Raw genomic sequence first — 26,669 nt, 5'->3', positions numbered from 1 at the left:
GAGCTCAGTGGAGTAATTAAGCCCCTACTATGTGTCCGGTACCTTCTCCTGGATGGATACTGGTTCTCCATCAAAACAGTCAGGTAAGAACAGCACAAGACAGCAAATATTCTGTTAGACTGAAAAACTGCTTGCCTGTTTTTCTCCCCTCATCCAAACCAAACCAAACATACAAACAACAAAACAATAGGGTGAACACCACCAAACAAACAGGACAGCAGCTTACCCTGTCCTGTCCCTCTGCTCTTGACTGTATAATCAGCTGCATTGATTTCTACAGGTTGAACTTTATTGCTTCACGTTGCTCGGGAGTACATTCAGGACTCCCAAACAGGGCTTAGAACACAGGCCTGGTGGGCTTGACTGGGTGGAGAAGAAACCACACTTCCCACGACCTGAACAGTGGGCAGCAAGAAAAGCAGCTTTGTAGGCTCATGGGGAGCCAACAACTTCTTTTCCTCAGAGGGTTTCCCTGTGAGTATATATATGTTTCCATTTTACATGCTCTTCATGAACAGCCTGCTTTGGAAGTGTGGAAGATAATCCATTAGCAGCCACGGCAGAATCCTCTTCCTGAGAAACTTCCTCAGGAGTGGTGTGGCTATCATCCCAGGGACCAGCTGGCCGCCCTGAACGGAACATTTCTGCGAGTCACCTTGGGCCTGCGTGCCAAGGTATGGGAAATCTTGCCACGCCCGAGCGAGGGGATGCTCTAGGTTATTATTGGAGATGGGGAAGTGGAATCAGGGATTTGAATGTAGAGACACCACTTAACCAAACTCTACAAATCATCACTAGGGGAAGCTATTCCACTGGAGGGTGGGGAGAAAGAAGCGATTTTTATGGAGACGCACGTTCCTTCCTGCTCGGAAGACATTAGGAAGTCTGTCACAGGATTCCTTAGACGCTCTTGGTTTCCCCTTATTATTTTGCCTGTTAAGGGCTGCTAGCAAACTCCTTAGGGGGCTCGTGAGCAGAAGCATCTCTGGCTCCTTCATTAGCTGTGAGGAAAGCCCACATGTTGTGGCCTCCTGGAGTGGCAGTGTCCCTGGGGTGCCTGGGGGCTTCGCAGCCTTCCTCTGTGGAGGCGTGAAGAAGGCAGAAAAGCTGCTGGGCTTCCCTGACCGCGCACAGCCTCAGCAGGAGGAAGACAGCAAACTCTGTCCCCCCAGAGACAGAGACTTCTAGAAAATGTGTTCACTTCATATGCAGGAATATTATTGGTCGAAACCCTTTTGGTCTATATGTAGGAGTTACAAAAACCTGTCGCAAGTTGCAGCAAAGAGAGCCTTTTCCATCCATCCCTGGGCACCTTCCACTAAGGTGGTGGAGGGGTTTGTAGCAGAAGAGAGAGAACGTTAGCATTCACTTTCTAGGTTTATTCCGTCCCTTACATTTTTGTTTTCCATTAAGTCCAATGAAGATCTCCTCAGGAAATCTTTCCATTCAAAATCCTGCTCAAAACCAAGCAAATAATCAAGGGGCTGGATTGGGAAGGGTATGTACAACGGTTCCTTGTAGCACAAAAGGAAAATTAAAGCTAGACTAGGTTTTCTGTTCTGGAGTATGGGAGAGAAATTAAAATTTTTAAAGGTGACAACAACACATGTTAGAGCCATCTTACAAGAGGGGACTTTAAATTTCGATCCAGTTGTTGATAAAACTGAGCCCTGGAGTTGTTTTCCTTTGTCATCCTAACCTCTTACTCTCATTCAACCTAAAATCTTAGGAAAAATAGCCAAAATGCAAAGAGCTTTCAAAAATCTTTTTTAAAAAACAAAAATGAAAACACAAATAGCCCCATGAAACACGAGGTCCTGCAGCCTCAGTGGGTGTGGACTGATTTTGGAGAGCTACACAATCATCTACAAGAGGGCAGTGATCTATTAGCAATACATTTTCAAGACAAAACCAACCCAACACCTCTACAGGATGGAATCACAGCCTCGAGAGCCACAGAGTGTACATAGTTTATGAATTGTTGGAGAACAATCCCACCTTTAACCAGTTAACATATTGATGAGTGTCCCTGTTTTCAGGAACAAGGACAGACTCAAGCAAAACACAGGAGAAAGCTCTTCTGGAAGCATCCTGTCCCGAGGATGCAGCCGATCACGGTGACTCCACACCGCGACACAAGCTTCTCTTTTGGGCATCCTTGCTCCGTGGGGCTTTCTCTAGTTTGGGGCTGTAACTCAAACTGCCCCATTTACAGTGTTTGTTAAAAATTCAGCACAATGCCCCTCTCCCCCCTGCCCCACTCTTTTCTTTCCTGATTGATTCTCTTGTCGCCTTCTAGATGACCTGAAAATACGTGTCTGTCTGAGGTGAAAAAGCCAACCAACCAACCCATCCTGGAGGTCTTTCCAGGCCCAGGAGCGGCCTAGATCAAGGTCACTGCAATAGCATGAAAGGTGGGTGAACTGGACCCTGTGTGTGCCTGTGCGCGTGCTCTCTCTCACATAAGCTCTGCCCCTTCTGCAAACGGCCTCACCAGGCCAAGTCAGCTGGACGCAAGAGGTTTTCCTGTGATTCTTACCCAAAACAATGGTAGGTTCGCTTCTAGCTGTTTGAGGTTCAGCCACTTTCAAAACACACACAGACAAAGGCCTCTTAGTTCAAGACTGACCCTGAAAACGTTACAGACAGACATTTTCAGGCAGTGAACGTGCAGTAGCTTCCAGGAGCTTGTGGGTCTGTTATCCCAGACACTACATGCTGCTCAAAGCTTGTGCTAGGGAACCGTTCTTTTTTCCCTCTCCTCTCCCCAGAAGCCCTGCACCCATACCCACAGCTGAGCGTGTCTCCGCTGCAGGTTGAAAAGAACGCCTCTTGGCATGTGAGGCAGGCATATGAAAGGGCTTCCCGTGACAGTGATCACTGAATCATGGGGAATAAATGGAGACGGCAAATTTGCAATTCATCACGTTATCCCCTGTTGCTTCAAATGTGATACTTTTAAAGGCAGGGTGCATATACACTCTCTTTTTTAAGCTTTTTTTTTTTTTTTTTTCTTCTCATAACACACTGCATATTCTCGTTTTCGCAGACTATCCAAATGAGGATAAAATGATAAAAAAAATTACAATAGATTAATTGCATCCCTTGAATAACATTATATTTTTGGTGCATTAAAAAAGGAGAAAAGTAAAAGCAACCAGAGTAATAAATTCGGCCTAGAGAACTGTGTTAGTGACTGAAGGGTTAACACAGATTTGAGAAGTAGTTAAAAATAGTATCAGAGGATTATACATACAACAGTTTGAAATTCATATGCATTGCATTTTTTTCCTTAAAAATGGCAAAATGTTTGGCAAATGTAAGCAAATGACTTGGACTAGGTCGGGTTTCACCGGCTCTGAGCAAAGTCAGTCATAGCCAGGCGAGGCCCACTGCTTCCTGAGGTCACTCTGCGGGGCTGGGGGACGCACCCCAGTGGGAGGTGCTGCGGGGAAGGGGAGGTGCTGGCCCCCCATGTCCGGCTCCCCCTGGGGCCCTCAGTCTTGAGAAATGGAAATGGAGCTGGTGAGAGGTGTCAATTACAGTCTCCAGCACAGATCACCCTTTAGCATCGCTGAGAGAACTCTGGGGCCTTGAACCACATGTGTAGACTGGGTGAGTCGTCTACACAGCGACCCATATTGCAAAAGTTAGAGAAGCGGGCCTCCACTCCTCTGACTTGGGTGCCCCTCCGCTCCCGTGTGGGCGGGGAGGGTGGCATGGGGGTGTGTCACTAGTGCTTATCCTGGCAAATGTTGTCAAGTTGGGTTTTTTTAGTAGACTTCTTTTTTTTTAATATATATATATATTTTTTGTTTTGTATGTGTATATATATATCCAGAAAGGTCCGTCCTCCAAGCCGGCCACCACTGTTCCCTGAATTTGGCAGTGCCTGTTGCTTGCAGCCATCGGCATCCTGAAAAACCATGAGGTGCCTTCAAAGAGTAGACTCTGAGCCCCAGGAGGTTGCACGTCAACCACGTGATCCCACGCTCTCCTTATTTTGAATCCTGTCTGGCTCTGATTTTGACAAAAAGGACAAAGGTGCTGTGTGTACATGTGTGTGTGTCTCTGTGTGTATTTTTTTTTTTTAAACTTTTTTCTTTTTTTTTTTTTTTTAGGAAAAAATGACCCTTGGATGATTAATACAGAGTTCAACCCTCCTTCAGTCACTATAAAACCGATTCCATGTTCTCACACCACTCATGATCTTCAAGGTTATAGATAAATTTTGTCCTATGTGTCTGGTTTGCGGGCACAGGGTCCCTCCCCAGATTGTCTAGGGTCAGAGTAGAGGCAAAGAACTCACTGGTGCTCAGCCCGCCCTCGTGGTTTTTGATGTATCGTTTATAGTTTTTCCTCAGGCACTGCCACGTGGTGGTGTAGAGGAGGAAGGCAAAGGACTTGAGCGCGATGGCGATGCTGACGTACAGGTATCTGTAGGCCACATTGTCGTAGAGGACGCAGGCGCCTTGCTCCCCGCAGAACGTGCTCCAGAACAGGCAGGTGGAGTCAATGCCAGCCCCGAAGATGAGCGGTGGGGGGATGAAGCCTGTCGGAGGGAAACGGACAGTTAACGTTTGGGCTTGAACGGCTGGTTTGATGGAGAGAAGGGCTCCCCTGTCCCCGTACGTATCTCTTCTGACAGGACTGCAGGGTTCGTGGACCATATTCAGTGGTTCTACAGCACAGTGGGGAAAAAGACCCTGTCCGGAGGTCGAACTGCTTGGGTTCGAATCTCAGCTCTGCCTCTTACTGCACAAGCCTGTGCAAGTTATTTAAGCCCTCTGTGCCTTAGTCTCCCCATCTGCAAAATGGGGTTAATAATATCAGTCCTTCTCAGATCACTGTGAAGGTTGGCTCACTGAATACATGGAAAGCATTTAGAACAGTGCCTGGCACAGAGTAAACACAAAACAAATGACATCTGGGATCATCATCCACTGAGAGTCTGAGAAGGAAAAGAGTCTTCTCTGAAGGGAGACATTCTTGGTGTCACTCAAAGAAGTGCACCCTTGTAGAGAAAACTGCTAAGAGGCCTCATACTCTGTGTATTGTTCTTTTGCCTAGGGCTTCTGAGGCTTTGTGTGCTCTTGAGAGGAGGGAGTTGGAACTAGAGGGGACCAGAGGTTGAAAATGAGTACGCTACACCTTATGTGTGTGTATATATAATGCGTGCACACACATATACATATGAAGGATGTGTTCTCATATATGTATATATACACAGATATGTAAATATACATGTGTGTACGGTTTAATAGCTGGAAAATATCTGCACACATACTGACAACTTTCCTTCCCCTAAATATTACCACTGGAGCAGAATATTTTTCATTCTGAACCAGGAACCGGTTTTAAAACCTTCACAATAGATCATTTCATGCACCTACAACCAGTCATCGCAAAAGGCAGATGAGATGGAAACTATTCATCATCCTTAATTCAGTTCTCTGTTACTCTCTGCGTTCATGTGCCTGCTGCTACCCCCGAGCTCAAAGGTTATCAGGCCTGGCTGCACATTAGAATCATCTGAGGTGTCCTATCCCAGAACAATTAAATCAGAATATTGGGTACATGGCCTGGTCATCAGCATTATTTATTAAAATAAAACATTCCCAGGTGATTCTGGCCTATTGGGGGAAAAATGTTTCATCTGTATTATGGGAAAGCAATGGATGGGCCATTAATACAAATTAATTGTTTCGGAAGAAACAGTGTCCCCAAGGCCAGAATATGGTACTAATCATCTTCGGTGAGAAGCGGGAAGTGATCCCTGGAAGCAGGTGGTGACAAGTCCCATATCCCAGTGCCGAGGTACCCTGATACCCTGAGAATTCTTTTCAGCCCTGGACTGAGTTTCACTTTTGTATTAAGGAAAATCCCACTGAGAATTTGATGAGATATCGACCTTTCATCCAGAAAAATACATCTACCCACAAAATCGTATCCACATTTCAGGAGTTTCATGGACCCCTGAAGTCCATCCATGATCACCAGAATAAGAATGGCTATGTTATATCCACAGCAGAGCCTCCTTTCTGAGGGGCCCTCAGAGGGCAGCCTGGGAGAGGGAGGCTTAATGAAGGAAGCAGCACTTACGTGGTTTTTTTTTTTTTAATTGAAGTCTAGTTGATTAACAATATTATGTTAGTTTCAGGTGTATAGCAGTGATTCAATTACACATATCTATTCTTTTTCAGATTCTTTTCCATTATAGGTTTTTACAAGATATTGAATATAGTTCCCACACTATACAGTAGGTCCTTGTTGTTTATCTATTTTATATGTAGTAGTGTGAATCTGTTAATCCCAAACTCCTAATTTATCCCTTCCCTCCCTTTCCCCTTTGATAACCATAAGTTTGTTTTCTAGTCTATGTCTGAGTCTGTTTCCTTGTTTGTTTGTTTTTTTAACATCTTTATTGGAGTATAATTGCTTTACAGTGTTGTGTTAGTTCCTGCTGTATAACAAAGTGAATCAGCTATATGTATACATATCTCCCCATGTCCCCTCCCTCTTGCGTCTCCCTCCCACCCTCCCTATCCCACCCCTCTAGGGTGGTCACAAAGCACCGAGCTGATCTCCCCGTGTGATGCAGCTGCTTCCCACTAGCTATCTATTTTACATTTAGTAGTGTATATATGTCAGTGCTACTCTCTCACTTCGTCCCAGCTTACCCTTTCCCCTCCCTGTGTCTTCAAGTCCATTCTCTACATCTGCATCTTTATTCCTGTCCTGCCCCTAGGTTCATCAGAACCATTTTTTCTTTTTTTTTTTAAGATTCCATACACATGTGTTAGAGTCTGTCATACAGTGTTTCCTTGGTTTTAATGACTGGCCTGGGATGGCATGGGGGGAGAACTGCATGATCCTATCAGGGTTGATGAGGTTGGCAGGGCTTCCTCCCAGGCCCAGGTGCCTCAGCACTTATCCTTAGCACTGTCCAACTCTGTCGTTTGTTACCCCAAAGAGAACCACCCCCCCCCCCCCAGGAAGAAATTTTCATTGAAACTGCAATTAAATCTCTCTGGCAGCTTGAGTTAATAAACTCCAAGCTCCAATTCCCATCCAACCTGCTCCCTCTTTGCAGCTCCCAGGTCAGGTTGGTCTTGGTGGGTGGAAACTCACATTCCCAGCATTCTCTGCCCCAAAGGCTGCCCAGGTGTTTGAGACCTTTCTCACTAACCAGTGTGTCTTCTCCTGCCCCCCAACAGATACCTTTCTTCATTTAACTGAAAAAGAGCCAACTGGAGGAACTGCCATGGCAACCACCGATAGACACTAAGCTACACTCCACATTACTTAGGTAAAGAAATGGCGATCTGGAGCCAGTTTAGATTGTGGATAGACTTGGGGATCAATGGGACAAATCTGGCCTCTTCCTATGGCCCAGTGGGAGAATGCAGATCCATTCACTTTTCTATTTGTCACAGTTTTATTAGGTTGTAATTAGCTCCCAATGCTCCTCCCTCCTTTTCCTTCTGCCTCTCTTGTCCTAGCCCCACCTATCACCAGGCAATGGGAAGCCAAGACTACGACACCTCTGGTATAAGCTTTGCCAAGGGAAGGAACTGATGGCACAGGACCCCTCGCTCCACGATGCACAGGTGCCTGAAGAGTTGTATGCAAATCCAAGTTGGGCAAATCAGGTCATATTTTAAGCACATTGCAGGAAATGTACAGTATAATGGAACCATTCATGAATGCTTGCTTAAATTTAAAAAAAAAAATCCCTCTAAAGTGCCAATATGTAACTCTTTCACATACCTGATCCGAGTGAGGATTTTTACAACATGGAGTTGTCTTAAAGTAGGGCATATTTCTATGTGCTAACGATGTCAATTTTATCCTTGTCAAGCTTTATTATTGGATGACAAGGCCCTGGAAAGTATCAGAAAAAGCCTTCAAACAGAAATTAGAAAGCTAAGTGCCTAGCAAAGTTTTTCATGTTATACTCGATATTTTGGAGACCATTTGTGGTCAAGATGAAAGACCCTCTCACTTAAGGAGCTGAAAGGTTGGGGTAAGTCACTTTCGGTGCCTCAGTTTCTTGATCTTTTAGGAAATAATATGGCCTGTCTGGTCAGAGTCAAGGTGAGCACTCTAGTACAAATGAGTGGAGTGTTATGCAAGGGTCTGGTCCTTCCATATGGCCAGAACTTTTGCTACTTTATTTATCTTGTACAGGGGACTTGGGGGTGATAATTTAGAGTAAACTCTGGATTGGGTACCTTACAAGTAGTACCTAATAACCTTTGTGAAACCCCTTTTACCTTTCTGAACAGAGGAAATATTAGCTTTCTTTTCTGCCAAGTTCATCTTTTCCTTTTTATTGACTTAAAATGCTTTTCCAAAGGGGAGCTCTAGCTCTCAGGTCCTGAATTCCAGGTGTTCAGAGAATATTAGAGACGAAGCACTTGCTGGATCTCTTATTTAGAGGCCTTTGCCATTCTAGAACTCATCTGATTAGTGACAGAAGGGAGGTAAGTTGGGTAAGGTGTATGTTAGTACCTACTTCTGCTGTTATGTCTTCAGTTACCTAAGGAAGAAGGAGGCAAGTGATGATAATGAAGTACTTCTTTAGAAACCACGTGTTTTAAAAGAATGCTCTCCTCCCTGGAGCCCGCAGGAACCGTCCTCTCCCTTTTGAGCTCTTTTCTTCCTATGTTTCCTTGGGAGGAACTCACTGATGCAGTAGGCATTAACTAAGGTCCCATCACAGGGACACTGGGAACCCACTGTATGTTGGGGAGGGTATCCGGAAGCTCGAAGCTGTTACTCGCTATTACAGAGAATATTAAAAGGATTAAATCTTACTTCCTATTACACTCAGGCCCAAATTGCAGCTATATTTCAATGCAAAAACTGCAGTGCCGCTTAAGGAAATTGTCTCTGTTTTCCTGAAATCTATTAACAAAGATTAAACCTCGGTGTCTTGTATCTTGGTTACTTAATTCACTCCCTGGGTTGAAAAGGCCAGGCCTACTTATATTCTTTGGTCTAAACTTAAAAGGTGAACAAAGGCTTTTATAAGAACAATAAATTCACATTCCTTTAAGGGACAAATGGAAGCTGCAAATTACTCTTGCATTTACATTTCAAAAGATATCCATTCCTCTCCCAGCTTACCTGCCAAGACTTGAATTCACCATGGAGTCTCTATTCAACCTGATGGAATTACTGTTACCTCCAGCACAAGCTAGAAAGGGATGTCAAAGTATGTTCTCCTGAAAGGGTTAATGAGTTTCTCTGTTTCAGCAATGTCAAGAAAGAGACTGGACTGTCCACATCGTCCAGCATCGTCCACGGGCACCTGACATTCACTTTTCTTAAATCTGAGAAGTTGGGAGGAGCTACTCTATTCTCATTTCATTCCCGGCTGCCTTGTTAAACTCACTGAGGCTCAAAAAGCTGCAATAACCTGCCAAAGGCCTCACGGCCAGTAATGACAGAGCTGGACTCAAACCCGGGTATGCCTGACTGCAGTGGGGTCCACGGCAAGTATCCAGTATCACCTTAGAACAGGCCAGGACGTAGATCGTGGGTGGTTCATGTCCTTCAGGAGGTCAGATAAATCACTGGTGCTTAGTAAACAACTAAATGCAGAGGTGAGTGGAAGGGGTCTCCCCCACATTCCAGACCCTATATCCTGCGCTCCACCATCCCATGGCTGGGGGCATGGCCTCTCACCTGGGGTCTCTGGCTGGCTGCGCTTACTCCTTACAATGCACTCATTCTACGTGTTCATTTCTCCCACTTGCTGTAGAACTTCTTTATATTCAAGACTTCACAATGGGAGCTCAACAGATGTTTGATGAACCACATCAGGAGCTTCTAAGACGTACTTCTCCTAGACCAGCTCACCAATGACCCAAGGATAGTCTGCTCAGGAATGACACCTGTGTACAGAGGTGCACCTTGAGGCTGACGTTCCCAATGCTCTTTGCCCAGCAGGCTGCTCTGGAAAACTAAGAGCAGGCATTTGTGGAGGAGAGTTTGTGGCAGGTAGTGAGTCAGCCCAAGTCATCCCTCACAGTTCCCTTGAGACACCTGTGTCTGTTACCTTATCCTATTAAAGGCTTCTCTGTAGGCCCAGTCCCAGAGGCTCAAATCCTCAGCTTTATCTTGTGCTTCTGCTGTTTCTCTCTTGCTTTCATCTAGTCACTGGGGGGCTCAACAGACATTACCTCCACAATATGGCTTCCATCTGTCCTTGCCTTTTAATCCCACTGCCTTACCCGGGTCACCTTCTCTTTCTCTCAGTGCTTTAGTTATCCTGCATCCTGCTGAACGACCTTGCGTCTTTCTCCCAGGTTGATCTTCCTAACTCAGAATTCTGAGTATTTCCATCTCATACCGTCATTTGTTCCACACTGGCAATGACTCAGCCAAGTAAAATCTTTTTCCCCCTGAAATTCAAGGTCCAAACTCTTCTTGCCCTATACATTACCCATACTTGCTTCATTCTCCTACTGGAGAGGGCAGGATCTGGCTCCCAATTATTTTTATATCCTTTGCAGCATTGAGAACAGTGCTTTTGACATAGCAGGATCTCAGTGTATATTTGTTTCCATTCATTTAATTTGGTGTAACATCTACGTCATGCAGTAGACCTCCAGGAGCAAGATTCTGGATCAGACCCTCGAGAGGACGTTATGCCCACACCCAGAGGGCAAAGCGGTGATCAGGCCATTTGCAAAAGAATGAAGAAGGATGGATTTGATTACATCAGGCATTCTGCTTTGAGTAGGTCATTCAGTTTTCTCTGGATTTCCTGACCTTTATCCAGCTCAGTCTTCTCTCCCACTCAACTTCTACTGCTGTCCTGGGTGACCTGAACTTCTCCATGGACATGAGCTTCCACACTTTGGCCTTTCAACAACTCACCCTCAATGTCAAGGATGTTCCCGTCCTCTCTAGCCATGCCACACCCTGGGTTTTGTCACTTCACAGACACCAAAGCTTTGGCCACAGATTCTAATTCTTTTTTACATGAATTACTACATCCAGTTCCTACGTTCCTTTCTCTCTCTCTCTTCTCTCCCCTCTCCTAGTTCACCTCTTCCTTATCCAGCAGGTACCATGGTCCATCACTTTAGCCTCACTGTGACCACCACCCTTAATTTCTTTGCTCCACACTCCTTCCACTGCACATACCACTGATATCACCAATGGCATTCCTAGGCTGCCACGGGCTGCTTGGGAAGCTCTTGGTGCCACACTGACCTGGGCCAATGCAGTCTCTGCCCCTGCCCTTTCTAACAACTCCTTTCCATTGGCATTTAAAGCAACAAGGGAAAATAACCTTGCCTTCACTTCTGGATCTCGCTCCTTCTACTCCTCACAGCCAAGTATCTGCAAAGAGTGGTCTCCCCTCGCTGCCCCCACTTCCTCAAGCTCTGACCCACCAATGGCGGTGAATCAAAGACTGAGCCTTGAGACCAGCACTGTCCAGTATGATAGCTACTGGCCACAGGCAGCTACTTAAATGAAAATCAATAAAAATGAAGTGAAACTAGTTTATGGAAGCCACCTTTCAAGTGCTCCATAGCCCCATGTGGCACAGATTTGGAGTATTTCCACCATCACAGAAAGTTCTGTTGGACAGTGTTTGTTGGTCTATACCATTCCCAACTTGCTCCTCATCCTGGTCTTCCTGTTTTAATAAGTAATAGCCCCATGCACCACATGATCCAAATCTTTTATAAGGAGCTGTCACTGTGGATTACTCCTTCTCAGATACTTCAGTCTGTACACTTCCATTCAAAGACTAAGCCTTGACAATTCTTCCTCTACCCACATCTCCCCACCTTGGTAGCCAGCATCTCAGCTTGGGTCTCCATCAGCTACTCTGTTATACCAGTGGCTTGTTACTCAGTTCCCACATTCTCTACATGGTAGACAGTGGGCCTTTCTAAAAATGCACAATGGCTCTTCAATGACTTCATTTGCCTTAGGGATAAAGGTCAAACTTGTCAAAAGGGCAGCAGCCCTTCCTGAGCACATTCCTGGCAGCCGCCCTCCCCAGCCCCATCTTCTGCCAGTGCCCCCCAGCCACATGGCCTTCCTGCAGCCCCCAAACATGCTTCAGCCTTTGTTCACTTCCAGGCTTTTACTCCTTTAAGTAAGTAAGTCCCTCTGTCTAAAGCACGCTCTCCTCTTTGCTCAGCTGTGTAACTCTTCCTCGTTCTTCCTTCACGTCTTAGGTAGATATCACATCCTTTCAAACCCACACCCCTGTCCCCATCCCCAGGCCAGGCTAGGTGTCTCTCCCACATGTTCCCCTGTCACCTGTGCTGACTGCATCTCAGATCTCGTCACACTGAACTGCGATGTCCTCACTGTATCCCCATTACCTACGTGGCGGCCAAGCACAAAGGTTGACAATGTCATGAAATCTGATTTCTCGGTTGGCCCTTCATTAACAGTAAAGGTGGTTAATCTTATTGGGTGCTGCAGGAAATGGAATCAGGCCAAGTGCAAAGACTTCTTTGATAAGCCACTTTTAATTAAAAGATGAAACTGTCTCATATCTTTCTAGAGCCATTTTCTACACTGTGATGTGTGACCCATATGGGTAGTACGATCAGTATGGTTGGTCATGACCCACTATTTATAAAGGATGGAATGGAATAGAAAGTAGCAGAGTACATCATACATATTAAGGGTGAATATTTTTCATGAAATCTTTGCTTCAGCTATATTTGTGATATGTGTGCATGTACTGGGCCATACTGTAAAGCTTATCTCTTGCTGTGGCTCACAGAGGTTGAAAAATACTCTTCTAGATAATGCTTGGTTGATTATTCCCGGAGCAGACATACAAATAGAGAACCAGCTTTAGAAACAGCATGTCACATTACACATGCTCTATAATTTTCAGTTCTGTCTTCAAGTGTCCTATAATTTTCATTAACTTTTCAAAAATAGCTTGCAAATTTTCTTTCATTTTGTGCTATCAAAAGTATTCTGAAGGCTAATTTTTACCAGCTATATTGAGTCCTCAGCATCTGTTTAGAGATACAGAGACCTCTGCAGCAACTCCATAGATGGAGGGCTTTCATCTTCCCTGGTCAGCTTCTGAAAGAACTCCCTAAGAGCAGCTCTGAGCTCACTTACCCGGGTACGGTCCACGGAGCTCTGAACACATTAGGTGCTCAATAAATGTCAGTTTGAACACATTCATTCAACATTTTCAGAAGTAAGGGTCTCCTACTTGCTACCTGATATTACACATTCATCTGTCCATCCACGCAAACCAGGGTGAAGTGGGGGAGCATCACGACACATGCATTTTCTATCCTCCCAACGATAAGAGAAAAAAAATCAGCATAATTGGTACTCTGTGCAGTTAGAGAGCTCTAAAAGCCACTACAACTTCCAGGAAGGCCTAAATGTTTTAGTCTGAATTACCGCTGAACTTGTTTGAACTAGGTATTATTATACCTAGAACATTTCTATTTTCCATGAGCCAGAAATAAGACAAAGATGCCATTTAAGTTTCTCCATATGTACCAACAGATGTGGATTGATAGTGATTGAGAAGATTCTGAGGTCTTGTCCTGGGCATGGCAAAAGTGATCACAGCAATTGATTGAAAGTTATTTGCTATAGGCAGAGATAGGGCATATGTCATGTATTTGCCATTCCCCAGGGAAAACCTTATCTTATTAATGGATTTAAGGGTTAATAATTTTCTTTCACATATCAGTTATATAGGAAGTAATCTCATTATGCAAGTAATAAAATATATATATATTCAAATTTTAAAAACAAATTTAGAAAATATCATTTATAGCCTCACTATTCAATGATAATAGCTGATAGCATTTTCACATCTAGCGTTCCAGTATTTTTCCATATTTATATATACTTTAAAAACATTTGCATATATAATATATTATAGACCTCTTTTTCCCCCTCCACTTATCATGTGCCTTTTCCAAGTCTATGAATATTTTTCTTTCCAGAACTTTAAGGGGGAACATAAATCCTACTGGAATTAGAGCTCATAATGGATTTAACTAATTCCCTGCTGTTGGGTATTTAGGTTGTTGCCAATTTTTAACTTTTATAGACATTTTTATAAACATTTCTATAGTTAATTCTTTATGCTCATCCAGGTTGTATACTATTTGGAATGAGAAACTTTATTTTTACTCTGAAGATATAGGCCATGGTTACTTCCCTTTCCACATCTATTTACCATTTAATGTCCATTAAAGAAGACCACAGCTTTATTATTCAAGAAAAAACGTTGTCCTATCTTGATCTTGGCCTTGACAAAGGGAGTTCATAAAGCAACAGTGTGGTCTAGAGGGAGAAGGGTTACCTTGTTGGCCTTTCCAGCTTCTCCCCAGCTGGTCCCAGAACCCTGGAAGAACCATGGGCTATTCCCATCCTGTTTTCCCATCTTAAAAATTGGGGCATTAGACTTAATTCCTTCTATCCATACCAAACCTTGGAATGTAGGGTCTATAGCATGAAGGTCATATTTGCCCCATCCAGGAAACCCAAGGTAAATAAACTAAATCAGTTCGGAAAAATTTAAAGGATGCAAAGTTTCCATTTGCAAAGCATTGTGAGGATACCTCTCCTCTCCTCAAGCTGGAAGCCCCATAAGTGAAGCTTTCCACAAGCTGCTCATGGGTTGCTTAATGAGGGTTCCAAATGACACCATCACATTTCTTTCTCTTTGGTGCCATCGCTTTTCCTCCTTATGCCAATGAGAATTAAGGGTGGTACAAAGGCATAGTTGATATCAACAAAAACTCTGCAATATCCAGGGAGTGTGTGAGTTTAGGTCTAAACCCTGAGCAAAATGAACAGACTTGATGTTTCTCTTGTTTACCAAAAAACCTCATAGGAAAAATGACAAACTCAAGAAAGGGGATGATTCCACTGATATGTACTCACCTGGTTATAAGCATCCAATTCACTATTGAGGAAATAAAGAGATAATACGTACCCAGCAAACGGAGGAGGAGAAAAAGAACTCCCAGGGCGTAGGATTTGAGTTCAGGGCTGACTGTCCTACGTGCAAAGAAGAGAAGAGGAAAAAAGAAAAGATTCTTATCTCTCCACTTTAATTAACAGACCCCAGAGTCATCTGCTGCTGTCCATCAGTGTCCTTCTGTAGAAAATTATTAATGGTTTTGTGCTTTTTTTTTTTTCACTTTCCCTGCTTAAACTCTGAAAAATCCCTGCAACTGCAGTGACATAAGTTTAGGAATTTAACAGTGTTTTTTATTAACTAAAACTAATCTTGTTATTTGAAGGATGGAATGCGAATTTGGTCCACAAGGTCTTTCATCTTCCCTGGTCAACTTCTGAAAGAACTCCCTAAGAGCAGCGCTGAGCTCACTTACCCGGGTATGGTCCACAGAGCTCTGAACACATTAGGTGCTCAATAAATCTCAGTTTGAACACATTCATTCAACATTTTCAGAAATAAGGGTCCCCTACTTGCTACCTGATATTGCACATTCATCTGTCCATCCACGCAAACCAGGGTGAAGTGGGGGAGCATCACCACACATGCATTTTCTATCCTCCCAATGATAAGAGAAAAGAAATCAGCATAATCGGTACTCTGTGCAGTTAAAGGCACTTTGCTTTTGCTGGGACAGGGAAACATCTTAAATTGGTGGGTATATGTATCTGGGGAAAATAATGACAGGAAAGACAGTTCCCCTTATGCTATACAAACAGGCAAGAACCATAAACACCTCTGTCATTCTAACACCATTTTGTGAAATCAACCAGACTAGCATGGGTTGATTCCCTAGATGGACCACTTGTGAAATAATCCATTCATCTATATCCAGTTTCGGTACCTTTTAAATTGGAAATGTACCTTCATCTAGTTGCATCACTTTGTTTTGAACCGACTCAATGTCCTTGGCTTTGGTTTACCCACAACAGTCCCTGAGCATGATCTTTTCACACATTTTCTAGAACAGTCTCAGAGGGTAACACTTTCTGGGTTAAGAGTGACAGTAGAGGGGGTTTGGAAATGGTGACCGATTCCAGATAGAGAGGCCCTCGCAGCTGGTCATAGATTGCCTGTGTTATGCCTCTTACTCTTGAAACTAGTATTTACTCAATGCTTGTCTTCTCTCCTTGAGGCCAAGGACTGTTTGCATCTCGTTCATCATCAGTGTGGTGTGTGACACACAGCACATGCTGAGTGAATGTATAAGTGGGTAGGTGGGTGGGCACATGTCTCCCTCTAAGCCCCGGGCAGCCCTGTCTCTGGTGTGCTGGTAGAGGGGGAGGCATCTGACTGACCACAGGCGCTCCAGGTCATCCCGAACACCACCAGCAGAGAAACTTCCTCTTGTCCCGTCCCCATTATGAGTCTCTAGGGAAGACGGGGAGGTAAGTGCACTACTCTGCCCCCTAGAAGGACCGGGCTAGACCTAGAGACAGTCCTGGGTGGCTGAGCCTCAGGAAACACCAGGAGCATTTCAGCGTGGCCAAAAGGCCAGGAAGACTCATGCGGTGCAGGAAGGACCTAGGCAAGCAATTCTGCAGAAAATAAACATTAGAAATAAAGTTACCAATGGGACATCTAAATCCAGTGGGATACCTAGTACACAAGATATATAACCCATCTCTGGACTTGGTAGCTAGAATACTATTCTTAACCGACCCCAGGGGTCATTCCTCCAATCATCCAGTGGCAACCATCCAATGACCTACCACCTGGTTTGAGCATCAGATGGGCATGCCTTTGGCTTCTTGGTATATAAGGCCAAAAGACACTGTCACACCAAAAAGGACATGGATGTTGTTTTCACAATCTTTGCCCTATTTCTGAAAACTAAAAATGTGTTATTCTTTGGGAAATACACGTTCCTTCTCAACTGCAAAGAGTCCAGTGTAAGTAAGCAGTCCCAGGGCAGCAGGTCAAGACTTTCCATTGAATGACAGGGAAACCACTCTCTGGCTGATCAAGCCAGATACCTGTACAATATCAAAGATGAGATCAGTGTTTCTGGACAGAAACACGGTCAGTTCTCTTTCGAATGTGCATGGAGCAAAATCCAAGCTCTTTGGAGTTAATATTGGCGCCATGGTTTCACTTTTTGCACATTCATTTGAAGGTACTGACTTGAAAGACACAAAGATAAAGGCAAATTCTCCTTATCAAGAAAACATGCTGGCATAATGAGCTAGAGTACTTATCACTTGAAGTTTGGTTTCCTTTTAGCTATCATGTCACTAGGAATAAAGTGAACAAGATGCTAAGATCTCCCTTCATATGCTGCTGGGAAACTGGTTCCCACAGGAGCAATAATCCTTCTCGGATTCAGTTATGGAGAAATGGAGGGTTTGGGTCAACATTACTGAAAGTGCCAGGCCAGGCCAGGGAGAGGGCCTTAGCTCCACAACTTACTAGCTACATGACCTTGAGGATACTGCTTAATCACTCTCTGAGCCTCTGGTGTCTCCCCATCTGAGTGCTAATAAAGAAAGATGCAAACACAGGAAGTTAAAACAAGAGCCCAGTGCGGGCACCTAAGTGACTGCTAGTTGGTATCCTATCCTGCGGATGTCCTGAGCACTGTTGTTGGCAAGTATGTTTCTGTCTGGAGTAAGAGTGGGAGTGGGTCTATTGCTCTGGCATGGGACGAGGGCTGGTGCTCATCTGGGCTGTGGCTCAGACTGTTTGTGTCCTTGTACCTCCCTACATCTGTGATGGCAAATTGGAGTGGATGGTGATGGAAGATGGTTTACCCTGGACCCCTCAAAAGGCAAGTGGGCACATACCTCCAGCTATGAAGTAGACAAGGCCCAGCCTGGGTCATCCAGGCCATCTGTTGCTGGTGCATTGAAAAGGAATCAAATATTTCCTGAAAATCTCCTAGAGCTATTTATCAAGCTGAGATTTGGAAGTGATTAAGATTTCAACTGACTTTCTGTGTTTGGTCTGCCAGCTACAACTACTGAGCTGGGTTTTTGCAGAGGAGTCAAGGGGAGAGAAAAAAGGGGACCAGTCATTGCTAATGGCTGTAAAGGTCATTTTTCCTGCTTCTTGGTGCCTTTTGTGTGTGAACGGCACAATATAACTTCAAAGGAATTTCTAATAACAAAAAGTAATGCAGCCACCCTAAACCCATACCTGAGATCTGATGGGTTTTGTCCATGTGCATATTATATATAATCATCTTCCATATATAATTTAAATTCAATAGTTCATTTCATAACACTTTTCACATTCTTAAGAATTTTCATTATTCCACTGAGCTGCGGTACTATAATTTAACTCACTATTCCAATTCAGAGTTTTCTGCTATTATAGTTAACATTGTAATAAAAATCTGTCTCCACTGAACTTTTCTTCTTGTAGAGAGTATTTTCTTAAGACAAGTAGCAAGGGGTAGGGTTACCACATAAAAGATCTGAACATTTTTATGGCTGTTGACTTACATTTGCCATACTGCTTTTTGAAAGAAGTGTTACGCTTCTCAAAGCCACCAGCAATATGTGATTTTACCCGTTTTGCTACAGCCTTGCCTACAGCACTGGGTGTGAATTTTTTAAATTTATTTTTCAAATTTAATAAGTATAAAATGGTAATTTGCTATTGTACCCTCAATGCTTCTGCACATTAAAAGTGCTTTACTAATGACTTTATAACATAAGTACTTTGTGTAAATTCTTTTCCTCGTGAATTCATAACCAAGATCAGGAAGTGTGGTAGGCACAGTGCGAAAAAGAGATAGGTCAGATAAAGCAGCTGGTGATGTACATTTGTACAGGCTGCAACCAAGCATTTCATTCCTACTTTTATCTCTAGCCCTTGGGATTGAATTGGTTTGTTTAGATAACTGCATCCCGGTGAGATGGATCTGTGTTTGGTGCCACTTCTTCTGGTTCAGATGGATGCCAGAGCGCGGAGCATTCTGCTTCTAGGTTCCTCAAACAGATCTAGATAACCTTGTAATTGTGTAAGTTACTCAGAATATTACTCAGTAATTCACCTTTGAGGCACCTCATCTGCCCCCAGGACAGGTCCTGAGAGATGGGGAAACAGAATTACGGGGGGCTCTCTCCAACCATCCACTTACACAAAAGCAGTCACTGCTTGCCTTCCATTAGCCACTCAGCCCTGCATCACACTTTGTCAATGACCCCTCACATCTTCACGGCATTTGCACACACATGGTCTCGGCAGGACCCACACCACGGCAGGAGGCAGGCAGGACCCATGACATCACCTCCAGTTCCAGATTCAGAAACAAGTCTGAGGGAAAATGGGCCCAAGGTCATACGGCTAATCAGTGCCCGGACAGGAGCCAGACACAGGGACTTGGCTGGTCCAATGTCATTTTCATTTTACTCCAACAATATGGCTCTTTGCAAATATCAACGAGGGACCACGGTCCCTTTCCAAATCACCTGCAGAGTCTATTCTTGGGATGACATGAAAGTGTAGTGTTCTCTCTTGGGCCGTGCTTTCTACTTTTGGTGTGAGGTCTCTATCAGACGTAACCGATTCCTACCAGCCTAGGGAAGCTGGCTTGTAAGACTCATATAGTCCCTGGAGTTCTGATTTCCAGGAGAACTGCAGACACACGGCAGGTGGGGAGGGGGAGACGGGAGGCTGGCTCTTGGGTCCGGGTTCCAGGGGCTAAGCTTACCTGATAAGGATAATGACCGAGGGAGTCTGAGCCATTGCCCCAATCATGCTGCAGACACACATCACACACAGGAAGGTGAGGAAGGCCTCTTGGCAGCCAGGACTGGGGCATTTTCCAGGAACCACGGTCGCATTCTCAGGCGGGACGGTCGTGAGGCACGCACAGCTGGTGAGATTCTGCAAGGGAAGCATTCAGCCCTGTTAACTGGGGGTATCTCCAGTTTCCCAATCCAAAGCCATCCAGCAGCTGGAACTGTCATAGCCTTATTATACATTCTGTAGCATTTCATTAATTAGGCCTGAATAAACGAGTTAGATTTTTTTAAAGAGGCTGCAAAACACATGTAAATAAAGGAATATTTATGGGGAGGTGAGCTGATTTCCCCGTCTCCTGTGTATTTCATATCTATGCTCAAGAATCCCTCAATAAGCCGAACCGCAAACAAACGTGTCCCCCCCCCAATACAATTAGAGAGGAAATTGTGCTTCCACAATGTGATAAAACATTGCCAAATTAACAATGTAATCACTTGCCAATTTGTCCTCTCTTTTATGCAGTTATAATTACACTGAAGTATATTAAAAGAAGCAAATCAGGTAACCCGCATATGGTTGCTGGTTCAGGGTCCAAGGTGGCACTTGGAACAAAGGATGTGCACCGTCATGCGTGAAGTTGCTGAGCTCGTCGGGCTGTGAGAGGGGGCAGCTAATGGGAAAGTTCTCGAGTGGCTGAGAAAGCAAAGAGGGTGAAGAGATGCCAGAGAGTTTAGAGCGGATCGGGGGGAGCGAGCTGGAGCTCAGCGAGATACATTTATTAATATATGATCAGAGAAGAGAAAGACAAGCGGCTGCATTCCGTTTGATCTTCGGGTGGATTCTTGCCCAGCCGCCCCTGCTCCCCAGCACGGACCTGGCTCACGCTTGAGGAATTTCTGATGGCAAAGGGAAGAGCGGGGACCCGGAGAGGCAGTACCGTGCCGAGCCAGCAGCCGAGCCAATTAAGGTTCGATAATAATAGTGCAGAGGCCTTTAATGAATACAAAGTGAAAACAATCATAAATGATTCATCGCTTTTCTTTCCAGGACTGCTTGGCTCTCAGGGCACATGCCGAGGTAAACCCTCCTGAGAGTCAAACAAATCCCCTTTGGCTTTTACATTGCTCCTCCTCAGTCCGTCTCCCCTCATCTTTGTTCCTCTCCTCTTCTTTCCCCAGAGGACATACACATTGGAGCTTTTCTTATCCCTTTAAGCTACATGGGATGCTTTCAGGGGTGTCCGAAGACTGCTCCCTCCATCCTGTGTGGCTGTGTCCTGCCCAGGAGCTTTTACCCATGCGAAGTGGGGGAGACCTTGGGTGGGGCTGGACCCTTCTTCCTAAGCCATGTGCTACAGCAGGTGCCCTTGTGTAAATGGTCCCATCACAGCACCCAGGGGTGTTTACTGTCGTTCCCTGAAAAGTGCTGAGGCCCTGCCCCTCTGTCCCTTTCCATACACCTCTGCCTGGAGACATACTAGCTCTTCTGCAAAACCCCGTGTTGATGTCTCCTCCAGCTGCAAGGCCCCCCCCCCCCGCAAGTCGGCCCCCATGTGAGCTGGCACTTCCCTCCGTGAGGGTACACTCCACACCCCACAGCAGAGACCCTCGCTACCCTCCTGGAGGAGACCTTGCGCTCCTGGGATAAGAACGTGTGTTACCTGTGACTTACTGAGCATCGTCTCACAGCACAGCGCTGAGACACAGCAGGGGGAACTCAGCAGCCGGTTTTAGAATGCCTGTGTGAACAGATCTTCCTCTGCTTTTATCAGGAAGCAGGCCTTCTCCCCAAGTCTAACTGAAAATGCCTCTTCTCTGCCTTCCGGGGAGAGGAAACCGCTCCTCCCTCTCCGCCGACCCCGACTTCACAGATAAACTTTTCTAGCTGTTCACACTCACCACCTCCGCGTCCTCACCTCCCATGCTCTCAACTCACTCAAGCTGGCTTGGGTCCCCACCCGCAGTAATCGGATCAGCTAAGCTCGACAGTGGCCTCCATAGCCTGACCCCGCCATCCACTTCTCTCTTCCTGGAGGTCTCCCTCCCCACCCCCAGCATGTGCCTGTGACCCACTTCCTCCTTGACTTCCACAGCTTGCTCTCTGGTTTCCTTCCTCCCTCTCTGGTCGCTCCTTTTGCATCTTCCTTGCTGGCACCTTCCCCCGACCCCACTTTAAAATGCTGGAGCTCCTTGGGGTTCTGGTCCAGGCTTTCTTCCCTTCTCACGCTGCACTCTTCCCTAGATTGTTTTACATCTACGTGCTTTCCGATAACTCTCCTAAATTCAATCCCTAGCCCATATCCCTCCCAGACCCACTCGGGATGCCCCTTCCTAAGCCTCTGAGCATGTTGAGATATCAACACCGACTCCGGGATGAGTGCCCTGCGTGGGATTCCGTGCCGGCATCTTGGCACTACTTTGCCATCCACAGCCGGAACTATTTCCCTAGGATTCCCTTCCCTGCATGGATGAAGCTGAACCGGAGGGAAACACGGACGAGATCTGGAAGTGAAGCACAGGCCCTTACTCTCAGATGGTCAGACACGGGGACAGACACACGCAGAGGTGCCCAGAAGGGGCTGGCTGGTCCTAGCATCCCTATGTGCATCCGCCTTCTTTACTGACTACCCTGCCGACAACAGAGGGCCCATGGCCACCTCTACTGACCTGGACGAAGGCTTGCTGATGTGCTTCCCCAGACCCTTCCCGGAATGCCCCCTTCATCTCACTGAGCAGCCACCTGGGAATTTCCCATATGCCTCGACTTGCCCACCTGAGCTGGTACTTCTGCGGATGTAGTGAGTGACTGTTCTCCAGTCCTTCATCTCACTTCTTCCAGATCTTAATTTCCCAACTCCTCCACATTCACGTTAGTTCTATTTCCTATACTAAACCCTTTATTTCCAAAAGACTTGTGGGTGCTGTTTTCCTGACCAAACCCTGACAGATACACATACCCCTGGCCCCCATCTCCTTTCCCTCCACATCTCTTGCCTTAGAAATGACACCCTGTTAACTTGATAGAGACCTGGTGGACCTCCCCCACCCCTTACTCCTACATCAAATCCATCTTCCTCGTGACCAAATGCTAATAAGGACAGAAAACACTGCGGTTTTAATCCCTGACTTATCCCCAGCTCTAGAGTATGGTATGGAATGAATGAATGAATGAATGAACCCTCAAGTCCCGTTCATTTTATCATATCCTAAACACCTCTCAAACCCTGCCCTAGTTCAAACCACTCCCATCCTCCTCTCTTTGATCCCTGCTGTAGCCTGCAAGGAGAAAGAGATTTGGGACTGGGGTCCTTAGAACCATGTGGCCTCGGAGAGTGCTCAGGTATAAACAGGGAACAGGCCCCCGGTGGATGCCCGTGGTCTTGTTTTGCCAAGTACCCCAGGAACTGAGTTCTGACTCACGTAGCCCCTTAGGAATGTGATGTCATCAGAACCCTTTGAATGAACTGTGTGATTGGTGAGCTTTGTTTAGTTTAATAAGTAATCTGTAATTGGAACCTACACCCAGTCTTCGATTTCTGCCCTGTACCTAGGCTATGGCTCAACTGTATTACATTTACCATAAGAGGAAACTGCCCGGCCCCTCTCTGTTCTGATAAGTAAAAAACTCCTTCTGAAATTCTCTGGATTAGGCCTGTGATCAAGACCCTAATGGAATGGGTCAGAAATAAGATGCCTTTATCTCAGTGATTATACAGCCCTTCTGGTCCGGGTGAGGTGAACGTGCACAGGAAGGCAACATCCTGTGAATGGCGTGAGCGAACAGCGGGGCTGAGCCACCCTGGGATTTGCAGCCAAGGCAAAGGGGACAGGTGAGATCACAAAGCCAGGGGGTGGAATGAGACAAGAATGGACCCAGGGCAGCACAGGCTGACTGGACAGGAATAAGCACTTGTAGGGTATAGATGCCAGGAGAGGAGAAGCAGGAAACTGGTACAGGACCAGTGATCATACTGGCTTGCTGGTGCCGAGGAGAGAAGCTGGAAATGGATGGGTCCCTCTCAAATGCTCTAGGCAACTCTGTACTAATTTATTCAGACTTAATGTATTTGAGAGGAGCTGTGAAAAGAGGCTGGGGAGGAGGTAAGCCGAGTGACCTGAGTGGGGACTTGGATGGGTTTCCTTTTTAGTTAAATGAGTCAATCTGACAGAATGAACAGAAAGTGCTGGGTGGCCCCGAGGCCTGGGGCGCAGGCTGGGACATTCCTAGGACCCTTCCTGCAGAGAATCCAAGGAAAAGTGCTAAGCCTAAGTCCTATGGCAAGGGATGGGAAATGTCCTTTATTTGGGCTCAGGTGATAGAAGAGACCACAGATCACCCTGGCCATTGTGCTAAAGGACCTGTGAGGCTCTGAGCGTACAAGGCCAGGTTAGGGAGAAACTTCCACCCTGATGTCTCAGTGTGGTGGGAATAATCATCCCAGGGTGCATAATTGGAAGAGAGGACTTTGCACCAATGAGGCTTCACACTATGATCCCAAGTGAGAAGGAAGAGCAGACAGCCTTTCAGCTGATATTAACTGGGCATGTAAGTGGGAACACTGAGACCTGCAAAAGCCCCAAGCAGTAGGAAGTTTGAAAATATAGGGATAACCTGGGTGTGGGGGAAGGAGAAGATAGAGGTTGGGATACTAATTCTCACCCTGTTTGTAGACAACAGTCCCGCGGGTGGCGCCAGCCCAGAATGCAGATGGACCTGGGCAACGGCCTATAGACGATCACGGCCTGAATGGAGTGGTACCCCCAGTGCTGTCCTCAGCAGCCCCCAATATATTTAACTGTGAAGGAAGTGCACTAGGCTCCAGGAGATTAGTCTACTGCTCCTGACCTGGCAAATGTCCAGTTTTCCATCCCGTGGCAAAGGAACGTCTTCCCAGTTTGCCGTTCTCTGGGGAGGAATGTGGTCCCCACTGCCTCCAGGAGAGCTGGAGTCTCTGTCTGGTGCCAGGCGTGGGGTGGCAGGATCTAGCTTTCCTGCCCTGAGAGATCATGTTGATAATCAGATGACCACGGTGCTCACGGAGGAACTGGCCTGACCACATTTGGAAGCAGTGGTGACCTGGCAGACAGAGTGGGACTGGCTTGGAAATTCTACAAGAACTTATCCTACAGACAGACTTGCCCAGGCACAAAATGATGTCAGTATACAATTCAAGTCACAACACAGTCTGCAGGAGCTAAAGTTTTGCAGCCCTGAATGCCCATCAACAGGAATTGGTTAGATACATTCCAACAGGTCCACACACGGAATATTATGTAGCAGTAAAAAAGGTATCAGAGTGCTCTTTATGTACTAATATGAAAAAAACTCCAAGATAAATTATTAACAACAAAAAAACTCACAAGTAACAAGCTACAGTATAAAATAGATAACCAACAAGGATCTACTGTATAGCACAGGGATCTACGTATATGTATAACTGAATCACTTTGCTGTACACTTTGCTGAAAATAACACATTATAAATCAACTATACTTCAATTAAAAAAATAAATAAACAAGCTACAGAATAATACCTTTTGGTGCATTAAAACCCAGTAGGATATACAATTATCTGTTGGGCAGAGTAGTGGGTTGAAAAGTGGGTGAACAGGAGACTGAGGTAGAAAGGAGTTTCCACTCCCTCCTTTTTGGTTTTTGAACCACACAAATGTATCATCTATTTAAAAAAATTTAAAACTCCAGAAGAAGAAATCAACAAAAGAAGAGCACAGTCACTAAAAATTGTACTCTCGTTCTACATTCGGTCATTAATTTAAATTGAGAAATGTTTCTATTCACATGCAATGATGGAATAAATAATTACAATAAAGCTGGAGAGCATAAAAATAGAAAAATGACTCTCTCGAATCTAGGATTCATTTTCTATTGATGAAGGAAATCATAAGCATGCTATTTTGACAGCTCATATTATAAGAACAAAATACTCCTCAGCAGTGTTTCAAAAGTATCTGGCAAATAAAGTTGTTTTTGTTTGGGTTTTCCCCCAATATTCAATACTGATGGATCAATTCTATTAACTGCACAAATAAAACTAATCTCTAGGTTGAAAAATGACTTTTCTAAGGGGACAGACATGGGGGTGATGGTGTTCTTTGTATTAAGAGGCTGTGAAAACTTGAAAGTTTCATTCTCAGCATCCTGGAATACTGTTTTTGGTTTTCTTTCTGAAATATATTCGGTTACCAGGAAGAAATGACAATCTCTATTAAAGGTCGGGCCCTAGTGCTATAGTTCAGAAAGGGGGTTGGCCAGAGGGAGTGCCGACACATGCAGTGTTCTGTCCTGCTTCTGCCTGATGACCGAGATGGCAAAGGACTGAGATTGTACCACAACAGCTGGGACGTCTTCCTTCGAATGACAACGTACTCGCATGTGTCCTAGACTTCTATGGGATTCTTTCATGATTCAGTGAAGTTCCTCAGACATTCTCCTGTCATTTAGTACTGTCTTTTTGTAGCTTAGAATCTCTTCACCTCACTGACCCAACCCTAGCTGGTTTTTCCAGGTGAAGACCTCGTAGCTCGTCACAAAGAGTATCACCGGCAACCCACGTGCCTCAAGGCAAAGGGGAGATTGAAACACTGCCAAGAAGAAATGCGCTCTCTTGTTCCCTGGCAGGGTCACTAGCTGAAGGATAATGGCCAGGGAGAAAAACCCTGCGATGAAACCAAGACCTCCGTCCACCCTTCACCTCTGTAACCTGCATCCTGTCAGAGCCTTAAGTATCTCCTGCGGAGGGGAAGGAAAGGGCCGTTCTTCGGGAAGCGTCGGGCTTACTCTTTGCTCCAGCCATCCCAGGTGGAAAGTGTGGGCAGAGCACAGAGGAGAAGGAGGCGGCTGCAGCTCAGAATGAACACCGGGCCCCTCCCTGTACCTTCCTCCTTCCAGACTCCAAGCCAAAGCCTTGCCCTTGTCACGAGGTTCAAGCCTCCCCCCCACCCCATGCTCACACACATTCCGTG

General features: G+C 45.4%; 1 protein-coding gene across 2 annotated transcripts in view; it reads right to left on the bottom strand.

Annotated features, from left to right (window-relative positions):
- Positions 1-26,669, bottom strand: part of SLCO3A1 (solute carrier organic anion transporter family member 3A1) — a 328,719-nt gene that overhangs the window by 5,086 nt on the left and 296,964 nt on the right. The window contains exons 8-10 of one of the 2 annotated variants that reach the window (XM_007164979.2): positions 19,653-19,828; positions 14,972-15,036; positions 4,310-4,552 (exon numbers count right to left, since the gene is read on the bottom strand). In XM_007164979.2, coding sequence (XP_007165041.2) covers positions 4,310-4,552; positions 14,972-15,036; positions 19,653-19,828 — 484 coding nt within the window. Of the gene's footprint in view, positions 1-1,364; positions 4,553-14,971; positions 15,037-19,652; positions 19,829-26,669 lie in introns of those variants that run through there. The other variant, XM_007164978.2, reaches the window with a different exon arrangement.

The sequence above is a fragment of the Balaenoptera acutorostrata genome, chromosome 3 (assembly GCF_949987535.1).
Source record: "Balaenoptera acutorostrata chromosome 3, mBalAcu1.1, whole genome shotgun sequence".
Taxonomy (NCBI): domain Eukaryota; kingdom Metazoa; phylum Chordata; class Mammalia; order Artiodactyla; family Balaenopteridae; genus Balaenoptera; species Balaenoptera acutorostrata.
This window is presented reverse-complemented; position numbering and strand designations above follow the sequence as displayed.